The sequence below is a fragment of the Mustelus asterias genome, chromosome 13 (assembly GCF_964213995.1).
Source record: "Mustelus asterias chromosome 13, sMusAst1.hap1.1, whole genome shotgun sequence".
Classification (NCBI taxonomy): domain Eukaryota; kingdom Metazoa; phylum Chordata; class Chondrichthyes; order Carcharhiniformes; family Triakidae; genus Mustelus; species Mustelus asterias.
In genome coordinates, this window is record NC_135813.1 from 11651671 (window position 1) to 11665929 (window position 14259).

Below are 14259 nucleotides of genomic sequence, written 5' to 3' on the forward strand. Positions count from 1 at the left end.
TCCCCCTCTGCCTCTTTCCCCTCCTTCCCCCTCTGCCTCTTTCCCCTCCTTCCCCCTCTGCCTCTTTCCCCCTCTCTCTCTCTCCCTGCCCCGCCCCTGCCCGCGCGCGCTGCGGGTGGCGGTTGGCCGTGCAGTCAGTCAGATGCAGTCAGGGTTCAGGGGGAGGGGAAGCGGCGAGTGGAAAAACTATGAAGGAGAAAACGAAGAATTAATCCCCGACCCCATCCAGACAAACTCCGGATTATCGGCATTTCCCCCCCCCCCTCGCTGATCGGCCGCCTGCTCGCTTGCAGATTTTCTTCTCGATTGTAGATTTTTTTTCTTTTTCATTTTAATTCTGGAATCGCCCGCCGACCATGAGCTGGGGAACGGAGCTGTGGGTGAGTGAGGAAAAATTAATTCAAATAAAACCCTCCGAAAAATGTGTATTTAATCCCACAGACGAGATTGATCCCTTTCATCTGAAAATCCGTGAGGGGAGATTGATGTATTTATTTGTAGACTGGTCAATGATCACTTCTGAAATATTAAACGTATCAATAATTGCTTGCGGTTTTAAAAATCTTCCCTGGTTTTATAATTCTCAAATGTATTTTTCTATTTTATGAATGGATTGAGGGACGGCAATATTAATGCGAGCTTGATGCCAAGGCCGGTGGGGAATAGGTGGCGGTTGTTTAATTTTATTGTTTTTTTTATTATGGTTAAAATCGTTTTGTGTTTTGTTTCAAAATGTGAGGGGTGAAACCCACCGTCCGAGGAGATCAATAAATGAACCCAATTGTTTACTGCCCAACCTCACTGAATTGGAAATTGCAGCATCTCTCTGGTGGCTTTACAGAAAAATAATTTTTAAAATGGAAATTTCCGCTCTTGCAAAAAAAAAGAGGCTGTGGGGGGAAGGGAAATGGTGTTTCTTTTTTCATCAGCCAGAAACAAGTCGTTGGTGTTGGCACATCCAGCACCTGACCACGGCAGACAAAGGTATTTCAATAGGTTTGCAAGTTATTACGGTGTTTCTTCCCCTTCCCCCAGGATGATAGTAATGTGGGCAAATCCTGAAGGGGAAATGCTGCCTCTCTCGCCTTGAATACGCATGGCAGTGCTTGGCTCTATCCCACACATGCTGCATTCAGATTCTTCCAGAAAAGGGCTTTCCAGAAACATCGTGGGTTTCCTCCGGGTGCTCTGGTTTCCTCCCACAGTCCAAAAGACGTGCTGGTAGGGTGCATTGGCCATGCTAAATTCTCCCTCGGTGAACCCAAATAGGCACCAGAGTGTGGGTGACAAGGGGATTTTCGCAGTCACGTCATTGCAGTAGTAAGTCTACTTGTGACTAATAAATAAACTTTAGGGGTGGCACAGTGGCTAGAACTGCTGCTCCACAGCATCAGGAACCTGTGTTCGATTCCTGGCTTGGGTCACTGACTGTGCAGAGTCTGCACGTTCTCCCGGTGTCTGTGTGGGTTTCCTCCGGGTGCTCCGATTTCCTCCCACAGTCTGAAAGACGCGCTGGTTAGGTGCATTGGCCATGTTAAATTCTCCCTCCGTGTACACGAACAGGCGCCAGAGTGTGGTGACTAGGGGATTTTCACAGTAACTTCATTGCCGTGTTAATGCAAGCCTACTTGTGACACTAATAGATAAACTTTAAAAAAAAGTTAGCTCCCACTACTCCTGCCAGTGAAATCGAGGTGAACTCCTCAGAGATAGTCACTGACAAACATCGTTTGCCGAGAAAGGCAGAAACTTTACTTCTGAGCCTAGAAAATGACCCCCTCGTTAATGCAACTGTAGTTTTTTGTTACCTGAGGACACCATGTGAAGTTTGCAGGAAAGGATTGGGGTGTGATTGGTTTCAATTAAAGCAAAACAAAGTTATGACCATACTATTGAAGTAAATTACTGCGGATGCTGGAATCTGAAACAAAAACAAAAAATGCTGGAAAATCTCAGCAGGTCTGATAGCACCTGTGGAGAGAGAAGAGAGCCAACATTTTGAGTCTTGATGACCATTTGTCAGAGCTAAGAGCAAAGAAAATCAGAAGAGATTTGTACTATCAGAAGCGAATCACCTCCCCACCCTCCTAACTTAAATCTCTTCAGATTTTATTTGCTCTTAATGCTCTTAAGGGTCATCCAGACTTGAAACGTTGGCTGCATTCTCTCCCCACAGATGCTGTCAGACCTGCTGAGATTTTCCAGCATTTTCTGTCTTTGTTGCAAAGTTATGATCAGTTGGATTGAAATGGTAACTTGTAATTTGTAAGAAAATTGGGTTTGGAGGCTATGTAAGAGATGTAAGGGATATTGTGTCATTCACTCTGTAGGAGATCAGAATTTGTGTTTTTATAATAGTCCCACTTATTTTTTGGGGATAAAATAGATTGCATTCTGGTGAATTTGAAGTGATTTATTAAAGAATTTAAATTCAAATTATGATGTAATCAGCAGCAAATATTCTGGCCAGTGACTGGGAGTGATATCTCTATGCGGTTGGGAATGTTTTTCAACATGACCCAGCAAAACTACCTGACGTATTTATCTATATTCTGGGTAGTCCCTTAGTTTATGACCTTTATCCATCACATTTACCTGTTAACCCTTTAGATGGACACATTTACAGATGAATGTTAATTGCTGTCAACCTCCTGGAAGTTGTTGTCAGCAAAACTAAAAAATTGAATTGGAAACACCACCATGAAGTTGACAACCAGTGAGAATATAGTTTGTATTTTGTGAATGTTATTGCAACGTCATTGACATGGCCACTATAATCTGCTCCTAAACCATTTTGTTTCTATTTATTGATGGGATATGGTTGACAGTGGCATGGCTACATCTATTGTCTATCCCTAGTTGACCTGACAAAATAACATCATGATCCATAAGTGAACAAGTACTGATCTATCTGAATGATGCATTTGCCTTGACATTTGTCCTGGGTATATTTTTTAAATGCACTCTCTTTTGATGATTGATTTATTCTTTTGTATCTGTCATTCAAAAGATTGACTGCTATCCTATTGGTAGGATGATTTCAATGATTAAATTAGTTCACAGTTATAACACCATTAGGACAAATCGATCGAGAAATAGTTTGCAGTTGAATCAATCTTGATTTTTTTTGAATATTGGTGTTTTATGATATATTTTGGTGTTTGTATGCACTTTAATCACATCTGCAGTCCACCATGGTAGTTATTAAATTAATTTTGAAAAAAGGGATCCATCTTATGTGGAGTACTTTAGATTTTGAATAAGAAAGTTACCTGCATCTGCCAACAGCACTTAACCCTAGGATTTGCAACAATTTGATCCACCAATTTTAAAGTTATCTATCAACTTAAACAAATCTTGAACACTTAGTTGTAATAAGTAAGTCATCTATTTATTCTTTGAATTTTAAAAGCACTCTGTTGGACTGTGGAACCTTTTAATGGATACCTTGAGTATAATAATAGAATCCTTATCTGTAAACCAATATGAAAATGCAACAGACAGGTTTCAGTCAGGCTATCTCTTGGTTAACTCAAAGAAGCTAAATTTATCTCTGCGTATGTCAGACAGAAACGGTGAAGTAGTCTTCAGTTAAACTGAGCAGGAATGTTTTGTTCAAGTGCTATTAATGTTGCAGTTTACAGTTTCAAGTCAAAGCCAGACAGGCAATTACCTTTGAAGGAAAATAATAAATATCCAAAATTTAGTTTGTCAGAAGCATCCAGTGCCTGTTTCACTTTTGCAAAGTGTGAAATGGCTGATACAACAGTTGATGTACTGTGAAATAGTTATTTACATGTTTAAGAGACTGTAATTGACTCTCAACTTGTTGTGATTGCAAATTGCTGCTTCGTGTTGTATTGTGTTATTTGTTCTTGAAACAAATATTTAGTGCACATGTTTCTTGCTTCTTGTAAATAAGATTTTATTTGTCCACTGTTCCACATCTTGGATTAGATTAGATTTTGTTTTGTGGTTTTTCAGGGGAAATGCACCATAATGGAAAGGGAGTTGCTGCCTAAAATAAGGTCAGCTTTTTGAACTGAATTCTCAAACTGCCGTAGTGGGATTTGAACTTCTTTTCTTCCAGGCTTCTGGATTAGTCACAACCATAGATACCCATGTCTAATCTTCATATACTGAGCATAAATATCTCAAAGGTAATCAAGCTTTAACCCCATCATAGACCATAGGTTTGGGAAGATCTATTAGACATATTTGGCAATGTGGAAGTGAATACATTGTGTTTACTGCAGCTTTAGATGACAAATTTGAAACTTGAACAGGGGATGCCAGAAAGCTCAGCAGCATCTGTTGGAAGAGAAACAGAGTTAATGTTTTGAGTCATTTGACTCTTTGTCAGAACTAAAAGGAGGGAGAATGTTTGAGCTGTTGAAACTTCTGCTGTACTTAGCTTGGTGACATGCACATTTGCCAACGGAGCTATTGGAGGAACGAATTTTAATCTTTTTGCTAAGCTCTCTCAAAAACATATGAGAGCAAGGTTGGTCATTTAGTAGAACTTGTCAAACCATATTTCTGACTGTATGGGCAGAAGAGTGATCTTGAGGTGACTTGAATTCTAAGAAAGGAGAAGGATGTTAAATGCTATATACATCCGCTGAGTGCCTTTTTTAGACATGATTTGACAGGAAGGAGTTGGTATGAATGATGTGTTGTGATAACAATCTATAACTCCTTTAATACTGAATGTTGTATGCAAATTCCAGGAAGCAAATTAGTCGAAATCACCAATGAATTATTAAAAGCCTTCTCATAATCCATAGATTTCACATTGAGCAAAAGTTTATTACTTAATGTACATAAGTGTTGGAAACTTGTGACATCCTAATGTCCTAAGATATCTATTGCAAAGTAATTGGCAATTACATCTTTTCTCCATTATTATTGATAGAAAATGTGTTCATGCGACTAATAGAGGTGTACAAAATTATGAAGTGTATAGATAGGGTGAACAGTGGGAAGCTTTTTCCCATGTTGGAGGTGACGATCATGAGGGGTCACGGGCTCACGGTGAGAGGGGCAAGGTATAACTCAGATATCAGAGGGACGTATTTTACACAGAGAGTGGTGGGGGCCTGGAATGCGCTGCCAAGTAGGGTGGTGGAGGCAGACACGCTGGCATCGTTTATGACTTACCTGGATAGTCACATGAGCAGTCTGGGAATGGAGGGATACAAACAAATGGTCTAGTTGGACCAAGGAGCGGCACAGGCTTGGAGGGTCGAAGGGCCTGTTTCCTGTGCTGTACTGTTCTTTGTTCAATTCTGGGCGCTACACTACCAGAAGGATGTGGAGACTTTGGAGAGGGTACAGAAAAGATTTACCAGGATGTTGCCTGGTATGGAGGGCATTAGCTATAAGGAGAGGTTGGAGAAACTTGATTTGTTCTCAGTGGAGCGACGGAAGTTGAGGGGCGACCTGATAGAAGTCTACAAGATTATGAGAGGCATGGACAGAGTGGATAGTCAGAAGCTTTTTCCCAGGGTGAAAGAGTCAATTACTCGGGGGCATAGGTTTAAGGTGCGAGGGGCAAGATTTAAAAGAGATGTACGAGGCAGATTTTTTACACAAAGGGTCGTGGGTGCCTGGAACCCGTTGCGGGGGGAGGGAGTGGAAGCGGATACGGTAGTGACTTTTAAGGGGCGTCTTGACAAGTACATGAATAGGATGGGAATAGAGGGATATGGTTCCCAGAAGGATAGGGTGTTTTAATTCAGTCGGGCAGCATGGTCGGTGCAGGCTTGGAGGGCCGAAGGGCCTGTTCCTGTGCTGTAATTTTCCTTGTTCTTTGAGTGATGGTGTGGTCATTATTACCAAGCCACACTTTGCTGTCTTTTCTCTTGCTCCGAGCACCTTGTCCACCTTTGAAGAATCAAATCGTGTTCCACATCCCATGGCTTCCTTTTAACGTTCCAAAAAGGAAAATTGTCTGATATCCCCCCCCCCCCCCCCCAAGCAATCCAGGGACGTAGCTACAGTAGTATTATCCCTGCATTATTAATCCAGAAATTCAGCTAATGTTCTAGGGACCTGGGTTTGAATCCTGCCATGGTAGGTAGTAGAATTTGAATTCAATTAAAAAAAATCTGGAATTAAGAATCCAGTGATGACCATGAAACCATTGTTGATTGTTGGAAAAACCATCTGGTTCACGAATGTTCTTTAGGGAAGGAAATCTGCTGTCCTTTCCTGATCTGGCCTACATGTGACTCCAGAGGCACAGCAATGTGGTTGGCTCTCAACTGCCCTCCTAGGGCAACTAGAGATGGGCAATAAATGCTGGTCAGCCAGCGACGCCCGTGTCCCACAAATGAATAAAAAAAAAAGAGAATGCGCTGGTAATAATTAGAGTTATAGAATCCCGACAGTGCAGAAGGAGGCCATTCGGCCCATCAAGTTTGCACTGACCACAATCCCACCCAGGCCCTATTCCAGTAACCCCATATATTTACCCTGCTAATCCCCTGACACGAGGGTCAGTTTAGCATGGCCAATTAACCTAACCCCCACATCTTTGGACTGTGGGAGGAAACCCACCCAGACCCAGGGAGAACGTGGAAACTCCACACACACAGTGACCCGAGGCCGGAATTGAACCCGGATCCCTGGCACTATGAGGCAGCAGTGCTAACCACTAATCTTCCAAGAATCCTTAAATTTCTGGAAAAGCCCCGCATGCTTGGAAAACTACTAATGTAACACCTTTATTCAAAAAGGGAGGGAGACAAATACAGGGAACTATTGGCCAGTTAACTTAAACATTTGTCATGGGGAAAATTATGAAGTATGTAATAGAGCATTTAAAATGCATCCTATAATCATATAGAGTCAGCATGGCTTCATAAAGGGGAAATCATACCTGACAAATTTATTAGAATTCATTAGAGGTGGTAAACAGTATAGATAAAATGCAACCAGTAGATGTAACATACTTGGATTTCCAAAATCGTTCGATAAGGTAATGCATAAAAGGCCACTTGATAAGATAAGAGCCCATGATGTTCGGGGGTCATATATTAGCATGGATAGAGGATTTGCTATCTAATTTATTTTACTTAGCAAATGCAAAGTCCCTAAGCCAAGGCCTGCTATTTTGAGAAGAAATAGGCTTTTGCTGAGTCTGTGGATTGGATACTCTTCTATGATACAGTGCACAGTTTGCTCTCTCCCACAGGCAATTAGGGGCTGGCACTCATGCCTCATGTGTGGAGGTTGGCCAAGTAGGGCATATGTGTGTGCGTGATCTTGACCAATCTGGGGCGCAGTATTCTGCTCCTGAGTATGAGTGCCAGTGCTGAGGTTCAGAGGGTAGTGGCAGCAGCACCCCACATTGAGCCGGTTAATTTGGCAATCTGGTTGCTTCTGGACTTGACCTTGGCTGCAGTTGTTTCTAGGTGTTCCTGGAGCATTCGTGTCCTATCTAGGGTCACTTTGAGGTATGTTGGAGTTAGGTGGTGCTTTTACTTGTAGCCATTCACTTGGATGTTGAGCTGTTTGTTGGCTTTTGCATTGTGAAGATGGAATAAGCTGAATACTGTTTGTGCAGGGCATGGCTTGAGATGCCATGTGTTGCAGTATTGTTCAAGTTTTGACAAGTCCATGTTTAGTGTCCAGTCCAGGATGGTGAAGTCGGGGGGCTTGAGTTACAAAGCAGATGTTGTCCCCATTTATGAATTTTCAGGAAGTAAGAGCATTTGTGTACGAGTTGAACAGGGATGGAGCCAGTACTGAGCCTTTAGGGAGTCCATTGGTTTGTCTTTTCTATGTACTTTTTACCTGTCCAAGATGCACTCTGAAGCTTTGATTGTTCAACACTGTTCTGATGCTTTTAGTCACCCAGGTGGAGGACCCATGACAGCTTTAGGAGGGAGCTCATGCGCCAAATGGGGTTGTAGGTGGCTGTGAAGTCGAGGAACACAGCGCCTGTCTTTGTGTTTTTCTGCAAGTCTTTTTCAATGTAAGTGGTAAGAGCCACTAAATGTTCTCCTGCCTGGGGAAGCTCATGATCCCACTAGCAGACTAAATTCACGGTGGCACAGTGGATTGCACTGCTGCCTCAATGCCAGAGACCCGGGTTCGATTTCTGGCTCAGGTCACAGTCTGTGCAAAGTCTCCACATTCTCCCCTTGCCTGCGTGGGTTTCCTCTGGGTGCTCCGGTTTCCTCCCACAGTCCGAAAGATTAGTTTGCTGGTTAGGTGCATTGGCCATGCTAAATTCTCCCTGAACAGGTGCTGGAGTGTGGTGACTAGGGGATTTTCACAGTAACTTCATTGCAGTGTTAATGTAAGCCTACTTGTGACATGAATAAATAAACTTAAATTCCAAAGAAAGCTACACGAGAAGAGTCCACACAAGGAATCCTAGTCAAAGTCCCAAAGCTGTAAAGCTAACTAATAGAAGACAAGAAAGTTGGAATACGAGGAGTGTTTTCAGGATGGCAGCCTGAAACTAGTGGAGTGCCACAGGGATTAGTGCTGGGACCACAATTATTTACAATTGAAATGACTTGGACAAGGGAAGTTGATGTACTGTTGCCAAGTTTGTGGATGACATAAAAATAGGTGGGTAGGCAAGTGGTGAGGATGACACAGAGTCTACAGAGGGATATAGACAGGTTAAGTGTCTACAAAGACTAAACGTGTTATTTTGAAGAAATTAGTGGACAACTAAGTGATTATAAAAATGGCATTTTGTTGTTGAGAATTAATTAGTGAAAAATTAATATTTTCCCATTCATTCATTTTGAGTTTAATGAGCAGTTTTGGGCCCCGTATCTAAGGAAGGATGTGCTGGCCTTGGAAAGGGTCCAGAGGAGGTTCACAAGAATGATTTTTAGAATGAAGAGCTTGTCATATGAGGAACAATTGAGGACTCTGGGTCTGTACTCATTGGAGTTTAGAAGGATGAGGGGAGATCTTATTGAAACTTACAGGATACTGCGAGGCCTGGATAGAATGGACGTAGAGAGGATGTTTCCACTAGTAGGAAAAACTAGAACCAAAGGGCACAACTTCAGGCTAAAGGGACGATGTTTTAAAACAGAGGAGGAGGAATTTCTTCAGCCAGAGAGTGGTGAATCTGTGGAACTCTTGGCCGCAGAAGGCTGTGGAGGCCAGGTCATTGAGTGTCTTTAAGACAGAGATAGATAGGTTCTTGATTAATAAGGGGATCAGGGGTTATGAGGAAAAGGCAGGAGAATGGGGGTGAGAAAAATATCAGCCATGATTGAATGGCACAGCAGACTCAGTGGGCCGAGTGGTCTAATTCTGCTCCTATGTCTTATGGTTTTATGGTCATTCTGTTTAGGAATTTCACTGTGCTATTTTTTTGCATGTGTCTGGGATCAGCAATATAAATTTAAAAAGTAAAATTCTGGAAGAAGAATGTTTAAAGAAAGATTCTGCACAGAAAGAAAAATAGTGGGGGAGTAGATATATGTAGAAAAAGTGTAATTGGTGACCCTGTGTCTATGGCTATTAGAAATTTGAACACAAAATTGAGGATGTGTGTATGTCATTAGCAAAGGTGACATTTTTACCACTGTTTGATACAATTAAATAGTTTTCCATTTGAGGGCTGTTAAAATCAACCATATTGAACTCGTCTACAGGCCAGATTTTTGTAAATTGAATTCAGTCTCAAACTGCCATGGTGGGATTAGAACTCACGTTCTCTCTATTTATTAACCTAAAAACGTAACCTCTTCTATACTAGGAAATTAAAGCTGTTCAATTCTCCGCCAACCAGTTTGAACACATTTCTGGAGACTTGCAGAGCAATATTTTATTCTGAGCATATTTAGGGCAACTCTTCAATCCAGCAAACCAAACTTGTGCATCAGCATAATAGAGTAATATTACAGTAGCCTTTTTCTGGGGTTGCATTAATCATTTGCGCTGGTGAAAAATTTAAGTTTCAACTGTTTGACGTGCAAAGGAGTGGATTGTGTCACACCGCTTGGTCTCTGCTTTTTCAGATAATTCCTGTGCAGAATTAATACTTTACAGAAACAGTGACAGACCTGGGAAAAACCTGCTGTTGAATATAATGGGGCAAAGTTGATTAAAAGGGCTGAGCTATTTTCTTCTTGCTCTTGTGTCATTTTTCTGTGTACATAATTGCTTTAGTTCAGAGTGTGCATCAGAATGATATTTCCATTTTCCAGAATGGTCATCAATAACCTTAGTCTGAAAAACCTTAGTTGTATATGCCAATTAGTGCAGACCTATGCCAATGCAAAAAGTGATTACATTTTTCAGATGTGGTTTAGTTGGGAGACTTCGTTCTAAGAGTCGAAGGTAGATTTGAACTGAGATGTTAGAGGGTATCAAAGGCCATTTTAAACTTTGAAGGGCAATTAACTATGAGTGCATGAAAGTTGAGGTAGCTGAAGTAAACTGGTATCCTAGGTTAGGGGATAAGATGTATAGTGTAGACATTTAAGGGGATATTTAAGGGTACTCAGAATAAGTATTTTCCAACGATAAGAGAAAAATTCTACGGAGATGAGCCATTATTTGTGATTCACTGAAGATGCTAAGAAAAGTGTCAGACTTGAGGAAAAAACATACAAATGCACAATGGTGAACCATACAATACCAAAGGAGGCCATTCAGCCCATCTAGTCTGAAGGCTGACTATAGCCGGATTAGGCAGGAATTGGTGGATGTTGATTGGGAGAGGATGTTCGAGGGTAAGTCCGCGTCTGGCATGTGGGAGTCTTTTAAGGAACTATTGATAAGGCTGCAGGATAGGCATGTGCCTGTAAAAAGGAAAGATAGGAAAGGTAGGATTCGAGAGCCGTGGATAACCAGGGAAATTGAGGATCTGATTAAAATGAAAAGGGAGGCGTACGTTAAGTCCAGGCAACTGAAAACAGATGGAGCTCTGGAGGAATACAGAGAGAGTAGGAAAGATCTCAAACGGGGAGTTAGAAGGGCAAAAAGAGGGCACGAGATGTTCTTGGCAGGCAGGATTAAGGAGAATCCTAAGGCATTCTATTCATACGTTAGGAACAAAAGAGTTGTCAGGGAGAAAATCGGACCTCTCAGGGACAAAGGAGGGGAATTATGCTTAGAACCCAAGGGAATAGGGGAGATCCTAAATGAATACTTTGCATCGGTATTCACGAAGGAGAGGGGCGTGTTAACCGGGAGTGTCTCGGAGGGAGGTGTTGACCCGTTAGAGAAAATCTCCATTACGAGAGAGGAAGTGTTAGGTTTTTTAGGGAACATTAAAACTGACAAAGCCCCAGGGCCTGATGGCATCTATCCTCGACTGCTCAGGGAGACGAGAGAGGAAATTGCTGGGCCTCTGACGGAAATCTTTGTCGCTTCTTTGGACACGGGTGAGGTCCCTGAGGATTGGAGGATAGCGAATGTGGTCCCGTTGTTTAAGAAGGGTAGCAGGGATAACCCAGGAAATTATAGGCCGGTGAGCTTGACGTCCGTGGTAGGGAAGTTGTTGGAGAGGATTCTTAGAGACAGGATGTATGTGCATTTAGAACGGAACAATCTCATTAGTGACAGACAGCATGGTTTTGTAAGAGGGAGGTCGTGCCTTACAAATTTGGTGGAGTTTTTTGAGGAAGTGACAAAAACGGTTGATGAAGGAAGGGCCGTGGATGTCGTCTATATGGATTTCAGTAAGGCATTTGACAAAGTCCCACATGGCAGGTTGGTTAAGAAGGTTAAGGCTCATGGGATACAAGGAGAAGTGGCTCGATGGGTGGAGAACTGGCTTGGCCATAGGAGACAGAGGGTAGTGGTCGAAGGGTCTTTTTCCGGCTGGAGGTCTGTGACCAGTGGTGTTCCGCAGGGCTCTGTACTGGGACCTCTGCTATTTGTGATATATATAAATGATTTGGAAGAAGGTGTAACTGGTGTAATCAGCAAGTTTGTGGATGACACAAAGATGGCTGGAATTGCGGATAGCGAAGAGCATTGTCGGGCAATACAGCAGGATATAGATAGGCTGGAAAATTGGGCGGAGAGGTGGCAGATGGAATTTAATCCGGATAAATGCGAAGTGATGCATTTTGGAAGAAATAATGTAGGGAGGAGTTATGCAATAAATGGCAGAGTCATCAGGAGTATAGAAACACAGAGGGACCTAGGTGTGCAAGTCCACAAATCCTTGAAGGTGGCAACACAGGTGGAGAAGGTGGTGAAGAAGGCATATGGTATGCTTGCCTTTATAGGACGGGGTATAGAGTATAAAAGCTGGAGTCTGATGATGCAGCTGTATAGTACGCTGGTTAGGCCGCATTTGGAGTACTGCGTCCAGTTCTGGTCGCCGCACTACCAGAAGGACGTGGAGGCGTTAGAGAGAGTGCAGAGAAGGTTTACCAGGATGTTGCCTGGTATGGAGGGTCTTAGCTATGAGGAGAGATTGGGTAGACTGGGGTTGTTCTCCTTGGAAAGACGGAGAATGAGGGGAGATCTGATAGAGGTATACAAGATTATGAAGGGTATTGATAGGGTGAACAGTGGGAAGCTTTTTCCCAGGTCGGAGGTGACGATCACGAGGGGTCACGGGCTCAAGCTGAGAGGGGCGAAGTATAACTCAGACATCAGAGGGACGTTTTTTACACAGAGGGTGGTGGGGGCCTGGAATGCGCTGCCAAGTAGGGTGGTGGAGGCAGGCACGCTGACATCGTTTAAGACTTACCTGGATAGTCACATGAGCAGCCTGGGAATGGAGGGATACAAACGATTGGTCTAGTTGGACCAAGGAGCGGCACAGGCTTGGAGGGCCGAAGGGCCTGTTTCCTGTGCTGTACTGTTCTTTGTTCTTTGTTCTGCACCGACTCTCTGAAAGAGTATCTTACCCAGGCTAACTCCGCGCATTTACCATGGCTAATCCACCAAATCTACGCATCTCTGGGCACCAAGGGGCAATTTAATTTAGTATGGCCAATCTACCTAACCTGCGCATCTTCGGACTGTGGGAGGAAAATGGAGCACCCAGAGGAAACCCATGCAGACATGGGGAGAAGGTGCAAACTCCACGTAGTAAGTCACCTAAAGCTGGAATCGAACTCTGGTCCCTGGCACTGTGAGGCAGCAGAGATAACCACTATGTCACCGTGCTGCCCCTGTGCCTGAATGGCAGGTCAGATGAGTGGTCAGAATATAAAGAATGGCTAGGAATGATTATAAGGTTAATTTAGAGAATGAGAGGAAGATAGATGTAAAAACAGATAACAAGGGTTTCTGAAGATATTTAAAAAGGAAAAGAGAAGTAAAGTAAGTGTTGGTCCTCTGGAGAGTGAGAATGGGGAGTTGAGAATAGATAATAGGGAAATGATGAATGATACAAACAAATATTTGCCTATGTCTTCACAATAGATGACACAAAAAACATTCCAGTAATGGCTGTAAATCCGGGAGGTGGAAGGTAGAGGAACTTGGTGATATTACAATCACCAGGGAAGCAATGCTGAGAAAACTGATAGAGCTGCGGGCTGACAAATCTCTGGGTCTTAATGGTCTTCATCCTCGGGCCTTAAAAAAGATGGCTAAATGAAATTGATGCATTGGTGTTAATTTTCCAAAATTTGCGAGATACTGGAGAGAAGTAATTATAACCCCTCTATTCAAGAAGGAAAGGGGGCAATAAAAAGGAAACTATAGATCAGTTAGCCTAACGCCTATTGTGGGCAAGGTATTAGAATCATTCGGCACTTTGAAAAACTCATGGTAGCTAAATTTGCAGATGGCACAAAGATAGATGGTGAAGTATATTGTGAAGGGGACATAAGGAAGTTGCAGATGGATATGGATAGGTTGATTGAGTGGGCAAAATGTGCCAGATGCTGGAGAATGTGGGAAAATGTGAAGTTGCTCACTTTGGCAGAAATTTGAAAAAACAAGATTACTTAAATAGAGAACAACTGCAGAATTCCGAGGTGCAGATGGATCTAGGTGTTCTAGTACATGAGTCGCAAAATGTTAGTGTGCAGGTACAGCAAGTAATTAAAAAGGCTAATGGAATGATATCCTTTTAATATGAGAGGAATTCAACATAAAAGTAAGGATGTTGTGCTTCAGCTATACAAGGCACTGGTGAGACCACACCTTGAATACAGTGTACAGTTTTGGTTTCTTTATCTAAGTAAGGATGTAAATGCATTCAAGGCAGTTCAGAGAAGGTTTACTCGATTGATACCTGGAATGAGCAGGTTGTCTTATGAGGAGAGGTTGGATGTGCTGAGCTTATTTTCACTGAAGGTT

At 42.6% G+C, this 14259-nt stretch overlaps 1 protein-coding gene across 5 annotated transcripts in view; it reads left to right on the forward strand.

Annotated features, from left to right (window-relative positions):
* Positions 1 to 108: 108 nt before the first annotated feature.
* The window catches only part of fnbp1b (formin binding protein 1b), a 253838-nt gene continuing 239687 nt past the window's right edge, over positions 109 to 14259 (forward strand). For 4 of the 5 annotated variants that reach the window (XM_078226353.1, XM_078226350.1, XM_078226352.1 and 1 more), the window contains exon 1: positions 114 to 380. In XM_078226353.1, the coding sequence (XP_078082479.1) occupies positions 357 to 380 (24 nt within the window). In that variant the 5' untranslated portion in view covers positions 114 to 356. Of the gene's footprint in view, positions 381 to 14259 lie in introns of all 5 variants that reach the window. The other variant, XM_078226346.1, reaches the window with a different exon arrangement.